Source organism: Mauremys mutica, chromosome 9, assembly GCF_020497125.1.
Source record: "Mauremys mutica isolate MM-2020 ecotype Southern chromosome 9, ASM2049712v1, whole genome shotgun sequence".
Taxonomy (NCBI): Eukaryota; Metazoa; Chordata; order Testudines; family Geoemydidae; genus Mauremys; species Mauremys mutica.
Genome location: NC_059080.1, coordinates 101,286,537 through 101,310,525, shown reverse-complemented (window position 1 = coordinate 101,310,525; position 23,989 = coordinate 101,286,537). Strand labels below are relative to the sequence as shown.

The 23,989-nt window shown below is 47.7% G+C and overlaps 1 protein-coding gene across 2 annotated transcripts in view; it reads right to left on the bottom strand.

Annotated features, from left to right (window-relative positions):
• Positions 1–735: 735 nt before the first annotated feature.
• TPRG1 (tumor protein p63 regulated 1) overlaps positions 736–23,989 on the bottom strand; it is a 103,821-nt gene continuing 80,567 nt past the window's right edge. For both annotated transcript variants that reach the window (XM_045029482.1, XM_045029481.1), the window contains 2 exons: positions 4,671–4,824; positions 736–2,342 (listed from right to left, as the gene is read on the bottom strand). In XM_045029482.1, the coding sequence (XP_044885417.1) occupies positions 2,148–2,342; positions 4,671–4,824 (349 nt within the window). In that variant the 3' untranslated portion in view covers positions 736–2,147. The remainder of the gene's footprint in view (positions 2,343–4,670; positions 4,825–23,989) is intronic.

The window sequence follows — 23,989 nt, the reverse complement described above, 5'->3', positions numbered from 1 at the left end:
CTGGCTTGGAACTTCAACTGCTGCCTAGGCTGGAGTCAGAGAAGGTGGTTAGATTTGAAAATTTTTGGTTATATTTTGGGTTGAAATGGATCCATTAAGGGTAACACAGAATAAAAGAATTCAAGAATCTGTAGAGTCCTGTGTGCTGACAACCCTTCTGGTATGACCAGTGGTCTCACCCACTTTCTGGTTTTGGTGGCATGCCAAGCAAACAGGATGCTGCAAGCAACTTATATGGTACGTTTGTGGTTTGCATTAGATATTCCATGGGCTTTTGATGAACAGCCCTTAAAGGATGGGTGATATTAATCAATGCAGGGTATTAAATGCAACTACTGAGGACATGCCCATGGTGTAGGCCATCAGTGAAGACTACAGGAAATCAGATTTTATATCCGGTTCTTATGTCCTTCTTCACCACCCCAGCAGCCTGATGGTTCTTTCTGGCCTTGAAGCCTCTGATGCTGCAGAGACATCAGATACTGAGTAAGATGGAGAACATCCCATCAGTCTCTAATGACCCTCTCTAGATGACGGAACTGTTTGGCGCTGGAAGATTTCACTGGAATACAGAGCCAGGGCGTAGAGAAGAAAAGCAACATGTTGCAGGGCCTGTAGGTGAGGAAAATGGGAGAGCCTTGGAGACATCCTTCCCCCCCGCCCCCAACAAAGTAACATTGTCCACTCACTCATCTGCCACCTGGAACCTAAATGAAACACAACCTTGGTGGAGATTATTTTATTAACATCTCAAATGACAATATACTGAGATTCTGATCCTTAAAAACAAACAAATTCTGAGATCCAATTATGCTATCCACTTATCTATTTAGCTAAAATAGTCTGAAAACTCCAGAAAATAATGTGTCTGGTTTTGTTGGATTTCCCCCCATTCCAACATCTTATGCAGAATATGAAAAGTTTATGAGTAAACATATTTTTTATCCTTTAAGATTTGTTTCAAGAAATCACTGCTGTCTTTTGCCATGGGTTTGATCTGAAGAGAGTTCAGAGCAATGTGAGTCTTTCCAATGACTCTGAAGGGCTTTGGACAGGTGTCATGTGACCAGAGAAAATTCCTTTCCAGACGTGTCACTGGGTTGCTCCAGAGATTCTCCAAGTGAGCCAAACAGAATTTCAAACACGGCAGCTCTTTAAAAAAACAAGAGATCTTAAAAGGCAACACTGAGCATAGCGTAGGATGTCATTTCCAGGCACAGATTGGCAGATATAGATGCAAGAACCAAATAATATTCCGGCATGGGAGAGAGTGCAGATAGCTAAATGCTTGTATCAATTCCGGGCCATTTAGTAAACCTCCAGAGATCAGTTAAGGAACTATTTCTCTGCCGTGTGAATGTTAGCCTTGACATTGGAAGCAAGCACCTACGTACTGTGCTGCAAAATTCCTAGAACCCTGAGATGGGAAACAGACTTCAGAACAACATGGTCATTGAAGAGGCAATGGGTAGCAGATTTCCAGGGGCACTTAGGGTATGTCCACACAGCCGACCTTACAGCACGGCTGCAGCTGCACTGTGACGTGGGCAGCGTAGTCACGCTTTATTGCCGGGGGAGAGCTCTCCCAGCGACAAAAAATAACCACCCGAATGAGCGGTGGTAGCTTTATTGCCGGGAGCACTGTCTATACTGGCGCTTTTCAGCACTAAAACTTTTGTCGCTCCGGGGGGGAGGGTTCACACCCCTGAATGACTAAAGTTTTAGCACGGAAAGTGTCAGTATAGAAACAAGCCGTGCAGCCACTGCATTGACATTAGCAATGGGGAGGTTGGACTAGACAGGTTAGTTTGGGGTAGAGTTTTTACACAAGAGATGGGCCAACTTCAGATCGGAACTTCCCCCAAAGTTTGGCAGGTTCAGGTCTGGAGTCTTGGTTTTGATACATTTCTAATGCACACACCGTAAAGAGTTTATAACACATCCATATTCATACACAGTAGGGGCTGAAAGGCCTGGGGAAAACTTTGCAAAGGGCGGGAAATTTGCCGCTGGGCAGAGGGCCAGCACAAGACCTATGCATCATTAACCTTTGCACCTTTTTAACCTCTAAAAGAAATGGGGCTATATGCAGAATTTAAAAGACAGTGACATCAACAAACAAAAAGCACGCCCCACCATGGACAGCTTCAAAAGCCAACACTCCCACGGGCAAGGGAATAACCAAGTTTGTTTCGGTTCCCGATGAAAGACATAAAACCCGTGTAGGTGTCGATCAGGAGGGGTTGATTCAGGACCACAACTCCGCTGGTTTTGCCTGGTGCCGGGTTCTTGCTCTGGGTGGTCTGAACGGCCTGGATCAACTGAGCAGTGAACTCGGACATCTATGGAAGGAAGGAGGAGATGACAAGAGTGAGAATTATGTGACGTTCTAAGGAATGAGCTGCATGTTGTGTTTGGCTTCCTTTCTCTAAGCTGAAAGGAAAGCAACATGTCTCGTCCATGCAGTGAGCACTCAACTGTCTGCAGTAAATAACCCGTGTAACTGAATCCTCCTCAGTTTGCTATGGATGCATATATACAGGCACCCCTCTCCCTCCTCCGCCCCCAGATAACATTCCTCTGTCCACCCCAGTGGAAAAATGGCAGAGGCCCAAGGGTTAAAGATTTTAATACCAATGTCTGGGTCTCAGGGCTGCCCAGACCTGCAGAAGAGCTCTGTGGAAGCTCGGAAGCTTGTCTCTCTCACCAATAGAAGTTGGCCCCATAACCTCCCCCACCCACCTTGTCTCTCTAAACTCTAGGAGCCACTTCCTACGCATGCAAGGCAGGGACTTTTTGTAGAGGATCAAGGACCAGAGAGATCAGGAGGTGACCTCCAGCCCTTGAAGCCATCCAGAGAATGTGAAGAAGCTGAGCAAGGTGCATAAAAAACAAGACAGACAGACTGTGTGGAAAGCTGACACAGGAAGCCAAAATAGGTGAGAAAGTGGTGACAACGGAGACAAGGAAGAGGGAGAAAGTTTGCCCAGTGCGAATGGAACTGAACACCGGGAGTATGGGCTCATCAATCACAGTCAGAGCTGCCCGGAAGGAGCTTGTGAAGAAAGTAGATTTGTGTAAAAGTGAGCTGAGAATCCTCCAAGCGAAACATCTGTGGTATAACAGAAAGAGAGAGAAGGCTCCTTGCCTCATAGCCAGAGCGACAGAAACGCCAGTGAGCCGAGTGAGGCACCGCGTTGTCTCGATTTGGAGAGACTAGGATTTAGGAACGACGAGGGCAAATAGTAAACTGGGGAGAAACTACAAAGAAGGGGGAAAGATTTCAAAGGGGACCCAGGACTAGAACCGCAGGTTGGGAGCTTGTCTCTCTAGAATGGGCAGAACCAAAACCCAGGATCCGAACATCCCCAGACTTGGGGCTTGGGCTCCGGATCCCAAAGTTGGAAGAGTGTTTGGATTCAGTGCTCAGATTAGACCCACAGCAATAGGTTCAAGCAATGAGCTCGGATCCAGACCCAGGTTCTGATCCAGGCTTCTGTTTCAGGCCCATTTCTCTTTTTAAGCAAACGCAGGGCTGGTGAGACGTTCCGGGCCAACGGCGCTGGAGACCGATGTGCTGTTTCTCCACAGGACTGGTACAGCCTGGGATGTGTCAGAACAACACACCGCCACCCCTGTGCTTCATCGCTGAGCTGGAGGGGAGGGGAGGTCAGGCCCCAAGGCCATTGCTTGCTCTGTTCAGACTCCCAGTTAGCGACAATTGGGAGCGGTGGATTTTCTTAAATGGACACCTCTTGGGGAGCAACTGGACTCAGACAGCCCCCTCACTGAACCCTTCTCACCCAGACAGCAGCAGCTGCAGAGGTCAGCCTGACCCAAGCCCTGGGGGGGGAGGGATAGCTCAGTGGTTTGAGCATTGGCCTGCTCAACCCAGGGTTGTGAGTTCAATCCTTGAGGAGGCCACTTAGAGATCTGGGGCAAAAATTGGTCCTGCTAGTGAAGGCAGGGGGCTGGACTTGATGACCTTTCAAGGTCCCTTCCAGTTCTAGGAGATTGGTATATCTCCAATTATTACCTTTATCTGAACCCTGCCTTCCCCCCTTACCTCCCCCCTCCCCGGCGTTTGTGTATATGGGGGCAGGTCAGCAACTGAACCTGGATCCAAAATTGACAGCTGTGCCCTATCCCCATCATCAGCTGAACCAATACCTAGCATCCAAACACGTCCACCCCGCCCAGTGCTGGAGTCCTAAACCAAGATGTGTTGGAACGCCCTTCCGGTCCTGTCACTCCTGAACGAAGGTAACGCAAACCGGGACAGCTTCTCCTGCCTGCAGGGAGCCCCATGCACCCAGTGACAGTAGCTGCCACACTTGCCCTGAGCGCCTTTGCACCACTTGCTGGGGACTACGCCGCACTCCAACACCTCCACGGGCTCCCCTCAGCACCAAGTGATCCATCAGCAGCACCAGTCTCCGAATGATCCCCTGGCAGTGGGCAGAGATCCCTCCCCACTATCAGCACGGAGCGGTGAGCAAGCCACACCGATCCCGGGGTGCTGCTAAATACAGTTCTGCCGGGCACCACTTATCACAATGTATTGCAGGGACAATTAAGAAATTTGGGCCCCAAACAAACATGCCTTTCACCTTCCAGGCATTTCACAACTATGCATGTCACTTGCTATCCAGAGAACCCATGCTCCATACCTGGCAGATGGCACTGAACCTTTCGCTGCTGTTCTTCACTGGATGTTCTGTGAAAGTTGCATAAGGGATATCCGTGGCCCATGGATTCCAACGGGACAGGGCAGATGGCTCTTTCAGATTATCCCAGTAGATTCTCAGGCCTTCTCCCTCCCTCCTGGAGAATGAGCAATTCAGACAGAGAAAGGTGTATTACATCAGGCAACTCGTAACAGAAAGGTTAACAATCATTCTGAACAGGTAGCTTTTTTGGAAAAGGGGTGATTTGATCACAGTCTATAGATATCTACATGGGGAATAAATATTTTAGAATGGGCTCTTCGCTCCAGCCTGAGAAAGCTCTAACATGACCTTATGGCTGGAAGTTGAAGCTAGACAAATTTAGACTGAAAACAAGGCATACCTTTTTGACAGCGAGAGCAATTAACCAGTGGAACAATTTGCCAAGGGTTATTCATAGCTTCATAGATTCTAGGGCTGGAAGGGACCTCGAGAGGATTGTCCATCATTGACAATTTTTAAATTAAAACAGGATGTTTTCCTAAAAGCTCTGCTCTAGGAATTATGTTGGGGAAGTTCTCTGGCCTGTGTTCTACAGGAGGTCAGTGGTCCCTTCTGGCCTTGAAATCTCTGAATCTCCGAATCTGTGAATCATATTCTCGGGCAGCAGACTGCGAGTGCAATTTGAGTGGAAATGTGCATGATGTGAACAACTTGATTCTCCAAGGAGTTTTAAAAATCACCAAGGACCAATGTCTCTGGTTTGCCTTTACTTTCAAACTTGATAGAGTTACAGAGCCCTAAATGCAAAGTTAGGTGCTAAATTTTTGTAGGGACCAGGACTGGGAGTCAGAGAACCCTGGGTTCTAATCCCTGCTGAGGGGCAACCATGACCATATCTGGGATGGACAGGCCCATCTTTCAAACAACAAGCTTAGTGGTTTCTGCTGCATTGTCTCCCTGTTTTCTTCTCCCATATTGTCTCTGTTCATGGCGTAAGGGCACCCGAGAGCTATAAACCACTGGACAGGGTCAGTGATTAGCTTTCAGAACATGAGTGTTGGTAGATATAGACCTCATCTTGGACAAATTGGTCACTTGATCAGTGGAGTTAAAAAAGAACTTCCCTTAAAAACTATGGGCCCAAACCAGAAGCAGTCACACAATCTCCCTCCAATTCCAGGATATGAAATACCTTGTTTTGCAAAACCAGAACATCCTAAAACCAAATCCTACATCCAAGCTGAAGTCACTGGAGTTCCACCAGCATAAAACTAGAGGAGTCCAGTGGAGAATCAGGCCTATTATTAATTATAGATCTATTTTTAAATGTCAAAGCACTTAAGCACTTGCCTGAGGTTAAAGCATGTACTTAAAGTTAATAATGTGCTTAAATGCGTTGCTGAATCAGGGTTTCTAGGGATACAGTGTTATGTACATTTTAGTCTGCAATGTGCCCCCTCATGCCAGCAGTGCCTCTGCCGTGCCCTGCTAATGATTTCTCCCACAACAGGCTTCCGTGACAAACTCCACACAGGCTTTTCTTCCCCATTCCCCAGCCCTTCTCCGGGGTCCAAGTTTATTCACATAAATAAAGCTCCAAGATTAAAGCTTAAGTCTCTAGATACCGTCCACTGGTTTTACTCTCATGTTGGGTCCCCGGCCTGTAATCTCACTAGGGAAAATAATCATCCCAGGTCCTTCGGCTGGAGTCTGCTCAATCCCAACACTCTCCAATTCACCCTACTCCCAGGCCTTCCCGCCTGGGCCTTGCCTGCTAGAACCTCATGTTTCCAGCCCCCAGGTATCAGGGTCTTTCTTACTTCCTGCTGTTTCCTGAGCTTCCCCCTTCCCTGCAGCCACCTGCTGCCCTTCAAAGGGAATGACCAGATCCAGTCCAGCTGTGCCTCGGTGGTAATCAGAGTTGGCTAGCCCCAAGCCCTGCAGCCCTTAAGGGGCGAGCCGGCCTGTTGTGGACATATAGAAAAGGAAACACATGGTGGTGAGTAGTGGGTTTGCAGGCCCAAGTTTTGGTCTGCCCCCCTGCCAGTGGAAGCTGAGGGAAGGCATGACCTCACACAATCAGGTCCTTGGTTTGTAGGTACCATGGCACAGGAACAATAATGTTCCCAGGACAATATTACAATCCCCTGGATGGAGAGTGACTGTGAGCAGACACCAAGGTGGGAAATACAATGAGAAGTTCACCGGGCCTGACCGTTCTGAAATGTGAGTTTATGGTTTCATTTGTGGTTCTTAATTCAAATGGCGGCCAGCAATTCAGCCAACCCTTTTCAACCAAATCCCTCCTAAGTGTTCGCTAGCTACACAATATGTAGGTAATGGAACCGGAAGGTTTATTGTTCTAAACCTCTGAAACTAGCCCAGAACAGGAGAAGGTCTTTCTATTCAGCTATAAATTAAAACCTGGGCTTTCAGGAAAGAAAAGCTAGTACCTACCTGCTCTGCCACCGCAGTGCTACAGAGTTTCCTGTGTTTAGGAACCCTAGCCCTCTGCTTAGGAGTACAGCCCCTTTGCGGATGTTATTGTGGTTTCTGCACTTACTACTATGGGGGGAAAAAAAAGACGACAACGACGACTGATCCAGGGTTTATTTGTAGCGTGTACACACTGCAAAATATAGTAAGGATCTTGGCACAAATAGCAGAGGTACTTTCAGACTTTGGACAATTATATTGGAAATTTGAAACTCAATAATTTTTGCATCTAATCCTCTTTTGTTTCAGGAGATTAGAGAGCTTTCTCTAAAAAAAAAAATTTTTTTTTAAAGGAAAATATTTCAGTATGTACCTTCGACATGGACATTTTTCTCTCTATATACAGCACTTTCCCCCACTCCCCAGCCTAGCAACAAAACCCAAGCTCTGTGTGCAGTTAATGGAGCATTCAGGCTTCAGTCCATTCAGAGATCTTGCACAATGGAATATTAGCTGCTTCACATGTCAATTTGCATGCAGATTTCATTCCGTCCAAAAGAGATGTACATTTGCCAATTCCTCTTGCCAGGTTAGCTCCCGAGTTAGGTTCATAAGCAGGGTCCCAAGGACCCTCACCTACAGCACACTGTCAGTTTCATAATTATGGTAACGTACAGAGCATGGAGCTGAGCTAAACCTCTGTTTCTTCTAGATGTTGAGGTCTCAGCCCTGATGGGGAGTAGTGTCAATCTTTTCTGCTGCAGAGATTAGGGTGACCAGGCAGCAAGTGTGAAAAATCAGGACGGGGGTGAAGGGTAATAGGTGCCTATATAAGACAAAGCCCCAGATATCGGGACTGTCCCTATAAAATTGGGACATCTGGTCACCCTAGCAGAGATGTACATGGGATAAGCAGCCACATCAGAAACGAAAGCATGAGGAAAAGTGAAACCGTTAGGCTGAGACTTTTAAAGTTAATTTTAATGGGAATCGGGCATCCAAATCCTGTAGGTAGCTTTGAAAACATGAGCCTTAAAATCCACACGCTGGCGGTAGAGGAGTAAACTGCTCCTGACGGCAGAGTCCTGGCTAACAAATTGTCACCACAATGGTAGGTGTGGCACAGAATTTGTCACTTTCTGGCTCCAAATGTCTCCACCACCCTTGAACTAAAGGAGAACGTCCATAGGCAAGACACAACCATCACCAAAAGCCCGACTGAGATGAGCATTGATTGCCATCTCTCTTATGAGTTGTGGATTGTGGTGTGACATTACAGTCAGCATTAACATGCCTCACCTGAATTATAAGCTCTAAAAGCTATGACTGAGCTGAAATCCCTGGCAGAGACTCAGCTGCCTCTAGATAGGACGAGACAAAAAATATGTTGATCTTTAAAAGAGGAGGGACGGAGGCCCATTTCCCCCATCCCGGTAAGTGGGTAGAACTTGGTTTTAAACGGCAAATTCTGTTCATGGTTTCACAGTATTGTTCACTGCACTGCAAATGTATGTGATGATTTACAGAGGAACTGTGCTTTCAAACAACTGAACACTGGTCATGTGCATAAGGTACTCAGACACTATGCCGATGTCTGTGGAAGAAGGACCTGGAGAGACCCCATACATGCTATTAATTCTATCGCTGATGATGCTCTCATCTGCTCCTAGAGATCTTCTGGTCTGCAAGCGCCTCTTCCCCCTCACAGAGGGTTTGGCTACACTTGTGTTACAGCGCAATGAAGCAGCCCCGGGCACCCTAGCTCACTACCTGTCCACACTGGCAAGGCACGTAGAGCACTCTGACTCCACGGCTACAGCGCTGCTGGTACTCCACCTCCATGAGAGGAATAACATTTGCTGTGCCTTGGCTACAACGCCCGAGCGTCAGTGTGAATGAGGTGTTGCATTACTGCGCTCTGATCAGCCTCCAGAAACATCCCATAATCCCTTTAAGTCAAGTGTCCACTCTTGTCATTGTTTTGAACTCGCTGTAGGAATGCTGTAGGAATGCGGAAATGCCCTTTCAAAGCTCCATTTCTGACAACCGGGCATGCAAGCCGTTACTGTGGAAGGCTGTGTGTGAGAGAGAGGCGGGGGAGGAGGGAGAGGTCTGCTGCTGTCTGAATTTACAAGACAGCATGCTGACATGCTCTCAGCCCCCCCAAAACCCACCCTCTCTCCCCCGACATACACACAACACGCTCCCTGTCACACACCACAGCCCCCATTTGAAAAGCACGTTGCAGTCACTTGCATGCTGGGATAGCTGCTCGTAATGCATCGCTCCCAATGCCACTGCAAGTGCCGCAAATGTGGCCATGCCAGCGTGCTTGCAGCTGTCCGTGTGAACAGACTGCAGCGCTTTCCCTACTGCACTCTCCGAAGGCTGGTTTAACTCAAAGCGCTCTACGTCTGCAAGTGTAGCCATGCCTTAGCCGTAGTTCTGGAGAGAGTGGACGAATTTCCCCAGGGGAACTGGTGGAAGGCCGACTGCTAGAATGATCAGGCTTGAGACCGGACAAAAGCAGCAGCAATATACCAAAGGGAACAAACCGCACTGATCAGAGGGTCAATTGCTTTGAATTCTGTTCTAAAGCCGTGCTGTTTCTCTATCCCCGGGGCACAAGTAGTGACTAGCCCACCTTACTCCCCTCCTCAGATCTCTCAGTCCCACACCCCTCGATCTGCCATGCAAGAGCAAATCCACCTCCAATGGAAATTTTTAATAATTAGCTGAAGCCAACTGAAGCAGCCTAATTGACTAAGGGAGGGAAATGGCAGCTTCCATCATCTCAGCTAGCTGCACCTCTCCCCTACTCATCTCAAAGCTCAGCAAGGGAATTACTAACATAGCCTGGGGCGGCATGCACAGATTTACAAGGAAGCACAGACATTTGTTCTTGCTCAGAAGGTTGGGTGTGTGCATGTGGCCAAAGGAGCAGAGCAGAAATTCACAGAGTCCATGCATTTAAAAGGGGGAGGAAGAAGAAAAACTTAAACCCTTCCCATTAAAACAAAGGTACTGGCAACGCAACATGCTGCCCCGCTTTGTTTATTTATCGACACAAAGGAAGAAGCGAGTTGGCACCTAATATTATGGGTATTCAGTGCTGGTTTTCTACTCACTGAATGACCTCAGACAGAATATTTTCCATTACAAGCGCCCAGAAGACGCTGGCACCGAGTCAGACAGTAAGATTTTCAGAGTGTGTTTACATTCTATCTATGGCCCCAGGCTGTTCCAAACCCATAGGCAGGTGCTGCCTTTATCTGCTCTTTGCTCACCTGGCTCCTAACCAGACCATTTGGAGGCTTCGGGCTCAGACAGGTTAACTATTTGCTGACTCTGGCAGTCAGAGGGGCAAGGAACGTCAGGGACTTTTATAACCCCAGGGGGAGAGATGGCAACACCAGGCTGTCATGTCTCCAGAGGCATATACCATGAATACATTGACTAGCAGAGAGATCTTTAAATTAGCAGCCTAAGAGCCAGTGGCTGGGAGCTGAAGCGAGACAAATTCAAACTGGAGATGAGGTGCACGTTTTCAACAGTGGGTAATTAACCATTGGCACAGCTCACCAAGGGATGTGGCGGATTCTTTACCCCTTGGGGTCCTAGGATCAAGACTGCACGTCTATCTAAAAGATACACTCAACCACCCATTACTGGGCTGTTGGCAGGAATCACTGGGTGACATTCTCTGGGCTGCCCCCTGGAAGCTCTGACAAACTCCACCCAAAGCTAACTCTGGGGGCAATCACCAGGTCAGATTGTGAGATCAGTGGCCAAAGGGATGCACTAGGGAAAACAGCTGAGAGTCACAGAATCGTGTATCATAAGCAGAGGTGGGTACATTTAACAGGTCCCTTACCCCACATCCATTTAGTATTCCCCCTCTGCCTCATCCTGACCCTCTTAGGGACTGCAGTGGAGTCTCCATGGCCCAGCTTTGAGAAAATAGTTTCTTTAGGAGCTGGAATATGTATGGTTCAAACCCTCTTTTCTTTGCTCAGTTTAATTGGGCCTATAATGCGTTGGCTCCTCTCTCTTGGGTAATATGCCTCCAAGAGATGCTGTGAGAGGTTACACCCTTTGTACCACACAACCTGGAAGAATGATAATTACACACTTAACCGCGCTATTTACAAGGCTACTACCACAGCCTAGGAAGCGTGAATTAACGGCAGGGTATAAAGAAGGGGCTTTACCAACAAACCGGGGGGGTGGGGGGGTTCCTCAGGCTTTCGGAAGGCTTGGTTGCGGAGGAAGGTAAAGATAGATTTAAGGGGACTCAAAAGCAACTGTGCGTGGAAACGGCGGCCTGCCTATCATCCTGGAGCTCCCTCACCAGTCCTGGACTCCGCCTCCGTCTCCCTCTTCACTCTGCCCCCTCTGCCCAGCCTGACAGAGCGCATTAAATCCTCGCCTGTGACTCTGTCCCGGCCTACACACCACCCAGTCTCATTTCCTAGCACGTAATCCCATCTCCTCTCCCCCTTCATCTCCTTCTCCCTATCTTGTCCCCATGGCCTTCTCCCTGCCGCCCCCAATGCCTGGAATTCCCTCCGCCCTGAGTGCCAGTCCTCTCTTCCTTCACGTCCCTCCTCCATACTCACTCCTGCTGTTAAGACTGCAAATACCCCGGGTCAGTTAAAATACAGTCCCCTGCTCATTGTATCGAATGAGAAGGAACTAAGACAGAACCTTCTCCTGGGTCTCTCAGTGCATTTAGCTCTGTCTCCCTGGCATTTAGCGTCGTAAGCTCCTTGGGATGAATCTCATATTATACCAAGCGCAATGTCAGTGCACATATAATGAAAGAGCAGGCACAAGTTCCTCTAGATGTCTATAACAGGCCTCCCAGCATGCTTGGGAATATCACATCAGTGGCAGACTTCCCCATGGCTACCCGGGAGTCTAAAGTCTGTTATATTCATGGCTGGGCCAATCCTTTAGTATGCAGTTAGTTCCCTACACACCAAAACTCTATCTACACAGAAACTTGCACCTCTTGAAGAGACAAGTTTACACAGAGCTGAAGAAGAGCTCTGTGTAAACTCAACAGCTTGTCTCTCTCAGCAACAGAAGTTGGTCCAATAAAAGATATTTCAGAAACAAGGCGGGTGAGGTGATAAGAGCGACCATCCAGCCTTTTGCAGTAACAGTTTTAACTAAACCAGTTTAAAATCACATCTTAAATTGAATCAGCGCAATTCTGCAGTTAGATAAGCCCTTGCTCTCAACACCATAGATTCCAGCCTCTCGTATGGCAAGATTTCCTCACCCCACTTAAGCCAAAGGGCCCGATCCAAACTTTTTGCCTAGCACCCTTTCCGTAAGGAAGCAAAAATGAATGTTTCATTTGTTTTTTTCTCTCATGGTTAAAAAAAAAAAAGTACAGTAAAGCTGCTTTGTTGTTTGGACCAAAGACAATGGAGGACTTTAACCTCCTTCCTAGAGCAATTCAGCCACAGCTCCTTCCCATAGTTTTACATTGTGCTTTCATCTTGTCTCATCAGATATAAAAATTCACATTGATCTTGGTTCATTACATCTCTGGTTAGTCTGGTGACTCATTTCCTCTGTACGCTGTAATAGCCCAGCATTACGAAAAGAATAAACATATGGAAACAGACCCCAGTCATAGAGCACAGTGTGGTATCCTGCACCAGGCAATTTAGGAAGGAAAATTCCATCCCATAATGCACCATGGGCCAGGTTTTCAAAGGCATTTAGGCTCCTAAAGATACAGATAGGTGCCTAGTGGGATGTTCAAAAGGTTTTAAGCAAGTTAGGTGCCTTAATCTCATTGAAATCAATGAGAATCGTTTGTTGTTGGCGGATAGGGGCTTGTTTAGTTTCTAGCTGGATTCCTCGCTGAGCTTCTCAAGGAAGCCTGGTCCAGCTCCTGTGGTAGATGTAACCACAATACAACTACAGCAAGAAACTCCTTCAAGTGAGTGGAGAATGGATGCAGAAGACAATTTTCTCAATGAAGTCTCTCTCCCCCTCCTGTGCACTTTCTGTGACACATATAACAATATCCTGCAATAGCCTGGACAAACCTTATTAAATTGAGTCTAATACATTTGGAGTTCATTGTATCGAAAATGCAACTGTTTATATTTTATTGTGAGATTGTATGCAATTTAGGAGGAGCGGGATGCTAATGTAATCCCCCTGGTTATCAGTTCTTTCAAGCCACGCCCTGGAGACGTTCACATATACTTGTTCAAACTGGCTTCTCCAGGGACCCACAGACAACGAAAGGATTTTTGGATCCATGGCCTGGTTTTACACAGCCTCAGGCCCTTCTTCCCGACCCAGCAAATGCAAAGGACCCCTGCTCCAGAGAGGGCCCAATCCTTAGGGAAGGATTGGAAGGACAGGGCCTACCCCATAAGATTGTGAGCTGAGGCCGTTATGCACTTGTGACCACAAAAGAAACCCCTTTAGGGGTTTGAAGGACACACCTGCCAGAACCTCTGTTGGAGATAGTTTGGGGTGGGGGGGGGGGTTGTCCGATAATCTTATAGCAGGCATGTAGGTCCTTTTATTGTTTTAATGTTTCCTCTGTAGTGCTTTTACCTTAGGAATAAAATAGACTTGCCCAGGAAGCATCGTGTGGTAACGTATAACTGTTGGCCATCGCTCTGTTACTCTCTGAACTGAAGAGAAAGCAGGGAGGCCTCTTTGGCTGGCAATAACGCAGTGAAGGCAGGGAACTGCAACCTGGAACCCCGCCCCCTGGTCAGAAGGAAGAGACACATGAGTCTCCACCCAAGAAAGGCAACCACTGGGGAGCCAGGAGCCTGAGAGTGGGTGCCCTCGCTGACCACTAAGGGGAAATACCGGTGCCATTGCCCTGAACTGTGATAACTGACTCGAAGGGTTGCCAATTGAAAAACCAGACACTCCACCAGGAGTGCTGGAACCTCCCCTGCCCTGCCCCTTCCCCCCAAGGCTCCATCCTGTCCATTCCTCTTCTCCTCTCCTCCCTGACATTCACTGCTTTTCCCGGCCCACCCCTCACCCCCCAGGTTAGGAAAGACTCACCTGCGTTGCCAGGGCTGGGAGCTACAACTGCCTGATGCAGGTAGGAAATGGCCCCAGCTGAGTAGGAGTTGGCGTGGGTGATGACCCAGCGCCTCCCCACTTCCCTCGCCTGTAGTAACCGGACTTCGGGTGTCCAGACACTGCCAGGTCACCTTTTCAATCAGAAACCAGGCACCTGGCCATCCTATAAGTGAGTGATTTTAAAAAGAGCCCAAAGTCTAGCTGCAGCACCAGCACGCCCCCTCTTGGAAGGGGTTGCAGATATGAAGAGCTCCTACCAGTTGGAGCCATGGGAATGAAGCCAGAAGGAAACACTCGAGTTATCACGTACTGTACCTGATGTCTGAAATCTGCCCACTCCTGGCAGGACAGGAATGCCCTGGGTAATGCCTGCACATCAGAGTGCTGCTGCTGTGCAATCCAAGGACATCTTTTTAGACAATGCCTCGCTGCTGCCTTGCTGCGATAATCCTGCAAGGATTTGCAGATCTGTCTTTTATAGTACGTTAATTACTCTCACTGTGTCAGGACCAAAGTCACTATGGAAGGTATTTTCACCCTGATAATTGTACGTTTCCTGGAGGTCTTAGTAGGGTACTTCACATCCTCTGTTTTATTAAATGCTTTAGCAAAATATCCCGACTTCCAAATGTTGAGTGTTTTTTCTGTTTTTTTGCATCTTAAAGTTTAGCAAAAGAACTTCGAACTTTTGGTTTGACCCACTGTATTATGATGATCATTTATCATTTGTATTTCTTGGAGTCTGAGTCATGGATCAGGAGCTCACTGTACTAGGCACGGTGCAGACACAGAACAAAAAGACAGTTCGTGCCACAAAGAGTTTATAATCTAAATATAAGACAAGAGACAACAAATGGAGAGTGACAGTTGGGGGAGCACAAGGAAACCATGACAGTATTGGTCAGCATGGTAGGCTGTAGTCTCAGCACACCAGCATTGTCAAGTTTTTTATAGACACCACAGCCAAGGAGTTGTAAGGAGGGATGTGAAGGACAATGAGGTAGTTTTCTTGAGGGCTACAGGGAGTTCCTCTGAGTGAGACAAGCAGCATGGGAGAAAGCATGGAGGTGCCTGTCTGGAACTGTAACAAGACGGCAATGAAGGCTGGGACCATGGACTGACTGGAGGCAGGAATGGGGGAGCCAGTGGAGGGATTTGTAAGGGAGAGAATTGTAAGGACTAGATGCCAAGTTTGGATCTGAGTTCAGATTCAATCATCTCCAAAGTGCAGATCCAGGGAATTTTGTTCCGGCTCATTTCTAGTTACTGGATGTTACAAATGGCCCAGTCCGACTCTGGATGGTTACCAATCCATTGCAAGTGGATCCAACCATTGGATCCCACATGCTTGTAGGCCCCTTGGATCTGAGGAGTGACTAATTATTGTTCCTAGCTCTGGGGTTTCATGCACACCCATAGGTGCAGACCCTGGGTCTGACACTCATCTTGGGCAGCAGTACCCTGTAGTCCAGCCACCTAGAACCCAGAACCAGTGTCACAACCCTCCTGAGCCCCCTGGGTGGGGGGGGTGTCTGATTTTCTAGTTACAGCCTTCAAGGACAGTGTGGCTGTAAAGCAAGGAAACGCAACCTCACCAAAGGAATTTCGTACCCACAAACACGTTTAAAAAGCACAAGGCAGTTACAGACCTATGCAAAATGACAAGCGCCTGAAGTTAAACCCTGTCAACATGAATTCTGGGATCGGTCCAACTCCTTTAGGCCAGGCAACCCTTCTGGCCCTCTTGGCCTGGCCATCTTGCTTCTGGTGGTGGAATGGCCTCCTTTGATTCGGGCTGCACTTAAAGCTTTTACTAGGATAGCTACATCAGTTAGAATATGAAAAAACAAACAAACCACCCCTATGCCAGTGAAAGCCCTAGTGAAGACACAGTTCTATCGGCAAAACAGTCATTTTGCTGGTATAGCTTATTCAGGGAACTAGTATAAGCTAGGCTGGCAAATGCACTCTTTAGTCAGTATAAGCCGTATCTTCACTAGGAAGCTTTGCCGATATAGCTATACTGGCAAATCTTTTCTAGTGTAGACAAGGCCTAGGAAACCATTCCTCTTAAAACAGCCTGCGTCCCTGTGCTTCTACTGAGGAATTTCCAGGCTCCAGCCCCCTGCCAATGTCTAGGTAGAAAATCATTCCAAGTCAAAGGCCCTGCTGGTCTCAAACCCACTGCTTCACTAGGGCAGAGCCATTCTTTGATTGCTCTTTCACCTTTTCCCAGACATAGTCAGTCCACTAGGTGTCCAGTGCCTGCTACAATATGAATGCTTAGAGACACGCTCAAGGTGACATTCAAAATGGAGGCTGAAATACAAGATGGCGTTCACCAAACCAAAATGGAATTCTTACGCCAATGTGGACATATCCCCCAAACCATAACACTGGATGCTGGACCCCCTGCCTTCACCACTCACCCAGAAAGGCACTGCTGGGTCATCACATAGGGTTAAATTCACCTCTGTGTGGAGACAAAGTGTTGGTCACAGATTGGGGATGTGCTGCGGTTAAAGCATCTACTCTTGACAAGATGAGTCTATTCTAAACACCTCAGAGAAGGTAACGAATGAGAGAACCATCATCCCTGCTGGAACAATGGCTTTTCTCCTGGCCAGGCTATTGTCTCTGAATGACTCTACACAGAAGCTGACAAGGGGGCTGGAGCCTGGAATTCCCCCAGCTGAAGCACATGAGCAAAAAGCAGGACAGAGACTGTCTTAAAAGGTGGGTGCTGCTCTGAGCAGATCAGCCAGACCACCGCCACAGGCCAGAAAATGAGGCCAAGTTAAGAAAAGGCAGGAAGGGCTGCATCCCCTAAGGATCTGAGCAGACCTCAGACACACCGGAGGGGGAGATCAGACTCAGAGGGAGCGCATTCAGGGTTTTGTTGTTGGTGAAAGAGCTGTAACCACCTAGTGCTGTAAGAGTAAGAGTGTATGTGGTTCAGAAATTCCTTTGCTAAGCTGGTAGCTCTGTGCTTTCCTGACACATTGTCCCTGAAGGGTTTCACTAGACACCAGAGCTCCCACAGCCAGTTGGACACTGGGGGAACATATCTAAGCAACTAGGAACTCCAGTTTCAGAGAGGCAGCCGTGTTAGTCTGTATCAGCAAAAAGAACGAGGAGTCCTTGTGGCACCTTAGAGTCTAACACATTTATTTGGGCATAAGCTTTTGTGGGCTAAAACCCACTTCATCGGCGGTAGCGTAGCTAGGGGGAGAGCAGGGTGAGCGGCCGCTTCCCCACTGAGCACAAGTGGTGCCTTGTCAATTTCCTGGTGCCTTTGTACTCACCGGGGAGTGTGAAAAAAAAAAAGGCGCCACCTGCTGCGGCGCTTTTATTTTTTTCACCCGGCGGCGCTCCGGGTCTTTGGTGGCACTTCAGCGGCAGGACCTTCACTCGCTCCGGGTCTTCGGCGGCGGGACCTTCAGTGCCGCCAAAGGCGCCTGGAGCGAGTGAAGGGGCTGCCGCCGAAGACCCGGAGCGCTGCCAAGTGAGTAAAAGTGCCGCAGTGGGTGGTGCCTTTTTTTTTATTGCTCCCCCTGTTCCCTCCACCTGGCTACGCCACTGTTCATCGGATGCCTGCAGTGGAAAATACAGTAGGAAGATATATATACACAGAGAACATGAAAAAATGGGTGTTGCCGTACACACTATAAAGAGAGCAATCAGTTAAGGCAGGCTGTTATCAGCAGGAGACAAAAAACCTTTGCAGTGACAATCAGGATGGCCCATTTCCAACAGTTGACAAGAAGGTGTGAGTAACAGTACGGGAAAAAATGAGCATGGGGAACTCCAGAGGGCTGTGGCACAGGTTTAGGAGTCGCAGCTCGACTGCAGGCTGCCGCTGCCCAAGAAGGGTGTCAGACATGGGGCATGCATCTGGAAATGCACATGAGAGACGGAGGGCTAGGGACAGATCCAGGGGCATTAGGAGAATGTGGGGCCCAGGACTTGGGTCCATTTACAAGAGACTGGTGTCTGCCGAGAGGGAGGGCAGGCCCAAGTTATAAGAGCAATAAACAGCTTAACTCCTCAAACTATGACACAAGTGGTACATAGACCTTCAGCTGGTCCCCACTGCACAGGAGGGAGTTTTACCCACAGACAGAATTAACACACATGCTGCCTATAACACAGTCCTGGACTGCACCGGTACTGGTGCCCGGCGTATCTGACTGGGGTGGGCCAGAAGGCATTTCAGAGAGGGAACGTTTCCATGCCCTGCAGGTCTAAATGCCATGACTCAGACGCTGCCTGGAACATATAATGAGGATATTTAACTAGATCATCATTTTATATGTTGCTTTATTTTCAATTGAAAAAAAAATCCCCACCAACCATCCTACCTATTTAGCCTTCAGATGCATTTTTGGTGTTACATGCCAGCTCTTCCCCCCCCACACACACACTCAGAGATTTGCATAGTAGGCATGTCGTGACCCAACATGCAAGGGAAGGCAGAGCTAAGTCTTGGAGACACCCTCTCCCTGCCTGCGCTGCCAGGAGAGCAGAGATCTGCAGGGGGGCTTCTGAGAACAGACCCTAGGTCTTCATCTTGCATCATTGGTGGAAGGCCTTCAGCTCAGGGATTCGTGCCTTCTCCTGGTCTGACACAGCTTCCATTCACGGCATAGGCTCTGTTCACCCTGTGCTTTTCCCCAAGGGGATGGCGTGTCAGGGACTGTGTTTGCTTTGTTTTGAGTGAGGTTTGTTAATTCACATCCATGGATTCAAAAAGATGTTACACATCAGGGAACCGGTGCAAGGCAGAACAACAGTGCTGCAGCAAAGGCCATATGGACACTTATTGCCATTTCAACCAGGCAATCACAAGGCTCCTCCACCCAGCTCCCAAGGACCCATTGCAACACCCACAGTTCTTTTAGACAATTGTATTAGCCAAACTTAACAAACACAATACAATTCCTCAGCCCACTCTGGGCTATGGTTCCCCTGGGGCATTTTTCCCAGTCCTCACAGGTGCCCACTGCCTCCCCTCCCAGGAGACTCTGGCAGCCCTAGCTCTCCTGGTCTCCCTATTCAGTGAGAGCCCCACATCCACTCTCTCTGCCCCTTTCCTGGCTGGCCCTCAGCCTGACCCACCCGGGCTCCCCCTCACCGTGTCTCTCTTTGTCTGTAGGCCCCGGTGCCCTCTTCAAAGCTCACGCAGGTCAGCTGATGCGGCAGAGGTGCCCTGGTCCTGCTCCTTCTCAAAAGGACCCTCCAACATGGGCTGGTTCAGGCTAAGTCGATTAGGAACAGGTTTAAGCTAAACCGAAATAAGGGCATCCACACACAAGAGTACTTAGATACACCAGAGCAAACGTGTGTATAGACAAGGCCAAAGCAATTAGTCTCCTTCCAGTGACCCATCCCCATGTTTCACCCGATGCCCTCCTGTTGGTTGCATTTCCTGTTTCTATTCTGCCTTCCAACCAGGGCCGGCTCCAGCGTTTTTGCTGCCCCAAGCAGCAAAAAAAGAAAAAGCCGCGATCGGCTCTAGCGCTGCCACTTCATTCTTTGGCAGCAATTCGGTGGCGGGTCCTTCCCTCCGAAAGGGACCGAGGGATCTGCTGCCAAATTGCCGCCAAAGACCAGGACGTGCCGCCCCTTCCTGTTGGCCGCCCCAGGCACCTGCTTGCTGCGCTGGTGCCTGGAGCCAGCCCTGCTTCCAACCACTCAGTACATAAATTATGGCACATTGCACCCATACACTGGTAAATCACACATTGCACCAATGAATTTAGCCCAAGTATCCACATAGGTGCATTTATAAATGCAGAAAAATAGTTAAGCAAACCTTTTATGCCTCGTTGAGATCAGGAGCAGCACCAGGGTTTCTGGCGCCCTAAGCAGAATTCGGGGGGCGGCATTTTGTGCGCTCCCCACAGGGTGCGCGGGAGCTTCCGGTTCCACTCCTATTGCGCCGCCGAAGAAGGACCCTCCGCCGAAATGCCGCAGGTGACAGTGGCAGTCATTGAGCTGATCAATTGCCTGCCGCTGTTTTCCGCGGCACGTCTGCAGAAGGTCCTTCTTTGGTGGCGCGATGGGAGCGGAACCGGAAGCTCCCGCGCGCCCCGTGGGGAGCACACAAAATGCCGCCCCCAGAATCCTGGCGCCCTAGGCGACCGCCTAGGGTCGCCTAATGGAAGCGCCGGCCCTGGTTGAGATGGGGCAGTTGTATTGCCTTGAGCGCACCACGATACGCTGATGAAACAAGGCCTGCATGTAACGTGCCGATCAGCATGGAGCTTCCATTCATATACACAGGATTCTTTATAAAGCGATTATTCCTCAGGCTTTGCCCTACGAATGTTGTCAGAAATGTCCTATGTGCAGCAAAATATCTTACATTTCTATAACACCTTTCACATATGCATACCTAGGTCACCTGTCAATGAAATGCTGTCACCTCTGGAGTGGAGCAGAGCAGCTTTTCTGCCAGCACAGAATACTAGAAAACAAGACGCAACGTACGCTGTGTGTCCATTTGAAACAACAGTGGGGATTGAATCTACAGAATGCGATTATCGCGGATGGAATTTGGCCAGGGCTAACACCCTGAGTCACATGAGCGTCAATGTCAAGTGGTCAGGGCATTGGTTTTGCCTCTCTTCTGAAAGGCAATGAACCCAGCAGCACAGCACCTCCTAACACCCACCTGGGACCACACTCCTAACTTTATTCCAAGGGAACAGCACCACCTACTGAATCAGCCAGTCAAATCGGCTGTAGCAACTGAATTTTCCTTGCAGGTCTCCGGACCAAAAGCTAACCAGGCCCAACCCTGCTTAGCTTATGAGATCACAGCCCTAGGCATTATGACTGTTCTGGGACATTACTGCCTCCTCCATAAACTCTGAATAACAGAAGACGATGGGTGGTACGGCTCTCCTCACACAAGCTGGCTTGAAATCCTTTCAGATTTTAACTACGCAAAACTCGTTGATGAATGGCATCAGTCAATTAGCAATCTGCCAGCAGTGAACTCACGGCTCCAAGGTATTGGGCAACATCCTACCAAGCAGAGCAATGGAAAGGAGACCAGACACTGCACAAAGTCCTACCCTATCCTGACCTTAACGCACTGAATAACTCCTGCATAGGCAGCTCTTGCTGTCAAGACAGAGGGCATCTTTCCTAAACAATGCTGCACCTTGGCCTTGCTGCATGCGGCGTAGCATGTTAATTACTAGCCTCACTTCAGAACCTATTAGCATCACTAAATCGGTTAAGGAAAATAGTTTTTTCTTCATATCAGACATTAAAGGCACGGGAGTTAGTTTATCTAGATTGACATTTGAGGTTTGTTAAGGTATATTTCATACCCTCTAGACTTTCTCAAAATGAAACATGTTCTCCCATATGTTCCTGCTCGGAACTGAAGGCTTGATCCCAAGGAAAGGCTGTGACATAGCATCACCCCTCCAAAGACCCCAAGGTTTTCACAGCCACCTTTGGAGGCCCAGTAGGTAACTGCTAGCCCCATTTCACAGATATGATTAAACTTAGGCACAGGGAAGTGACGTGATTTGCCCACGGTCAGGCCATGACTCAGTTGCAAAGCAGAGAAAAGCAGTCAGGACACCTGAAGCCAAGTCCCTGCTCTAACCACTAGTTAATGCTGCCTCCCTAGATGCTATAATGCACTGAGAATCACAAAGCATAGAAATCAGAGAAGGAAAGTAGCAGTTAGCCTAGCTAGTCTACCTCCTGGCCTGGGACGGATGATTTCCTACAGTATGCAGTGCGATTTTATCATGAATCTCAAGATATTGGGTGTTTTGTTTAAAGCCCCTGCTCTGGGAGTCATGTTATATCACAATAATCTCAGCTTTCATTTTAAAGAAGTAAGTTTCTAGCCCTCATGGTTGGAGAAAGGTGTTAAAATGTGACCTGATTGTAACCCAAAGGTTCAGAAACTTGAAACTAAAGAGAAAAACCTCTTGAGTGGTAGCACTCAAGAAAGAGATCTTGGAGTCATAGTGGATAGTTCTCTGAAAACATCCACTCAATGTGCAGCAGCAGTCAAAAAAGCAAACAGAATGTTGGGAATCATTAGGAAAGGGATAGATAATAACAGAAAATAACATATTGTTGCTATATAAATGCATGGTGCACCCACATTTTGAATATTGTGTGAGATGTGGTCATTACCCCATCTCAAAAAAAGATATATTGGAATTGGAAAAGGTTCAGAAAAGGGCAACAAAATTGATTAGGGTATGGAACTGCTTCCATATGAAAGATTAATAATACTGGGTCTTTTCAGCTTGGAAAAGAGACAGCTAAGGGGGGATATGATAGAGGTCTATAAAATCATGACTGGTGTGGAGAAAGTAAATAAGGAAATGTTATTTACTCCTCCTCATAACACAAGATCTAGGAGTCACCAAATGAAATTAATAGGCAGCAGGCTTAAAAGAAAACAAAAGGAAGTATTTCTTCACATAACACAGTATTTCTTCACAGTCAATCTGTGGAACTCCTTGCCAGAGGACGTTATAAAGGCCAAGACTATAACAGGGTTAAAAAAGGAACTAGATAAGTTCATGGAGGATAGGTCCATGAATGGCTATTAGCCAGGATGGGCAGGGATGGTGTTCCTAGTGTCTGATTGCCAAAAGCTCAGAATGAGCAACAGGGGATGAATCATTTGATGATTATCTGTTCTGTTCATTCTCTCTGAATCACCTGGCATTGGCCACTGTCAGAAGACAGGATGCTGGGTACACGAACCTTTGGTCTGACCCAGTGTGGCTGTTCTTATATTCATAAAATGTATTGTTTTGGGGATGTGGGGGTTAATCCAATGACATTTAATCTAATCTCATGATTTTTGGGGGCCTGACTCACAGATTTTTGAACACATGAGGTTGGCAATATGGAGTTTGTTCCCAATAAGGTTTTGAAATGTACCAATCACATGCCTTCCACAAGTTAAACTCCCTCCAATTGTCTATATCTCTAGAGGTAGCAGGATGTCCAGGTTTTAGTGTAATGGTCCAGGTGCAGGCACATTGCATACTCTGCAGAACATCTGTTACCTCTTTGCATGACTCATGCAGCTCAAAACTACATTGGTCTTTATTGCTATGTACAATTCTGCAAATTTCCATCTGATTTGTTATCCACTGTCACTCCTAGGTGTTTCACCATTATTGTTTCCCAGATTTCCCTCGCCTTTCCCATTAAGTGTGAGCGTAACACACACTCACCATCTTCTTGGTGGCTATCATATAAGCATTCCAGCTGACATTTCCCTAGCAGTATTAGCTTGGCTTTCTCTCAGATGAATCTCATTTTGTTATATTATTCCACACTCTCACTTTCTTAACAAAATGCAGAACTTCTATAAACAGAAGAAGAGAGTCCAAACAGTACGATATCTAATCAATCTTTTTAGTGGTCTCCTAAAGCAGATCTCCAGTTTCTCTACAGACTCAGCTCTATCATCCAACTAAACACAGGTGCAAGCAAGAACATTAGATGCAACAATATGTCACATTTTCCTGTTATCAGATCCTTCTAGACAACAGAAATAGCAATTCACATTTAGACCGTGTATATCAAATCTAAGATAACTAGCCCTTTAGTTGCTAGATTAAACACTGTGCAAAGCATATGGCTAACAGCTAAAATTAATTTTAAACTTTTGCTTCATACTGTGTCAGATAGGTGCCTCAATATGAGTAGGACTATCTAAACCTCTCAGCCGTTTCAGCTAGGAGAGGACAAGTGAGTTCTTTGAGATGCTCTCAAGGGCCCCAGTTGGCTAAAGCCCAAAA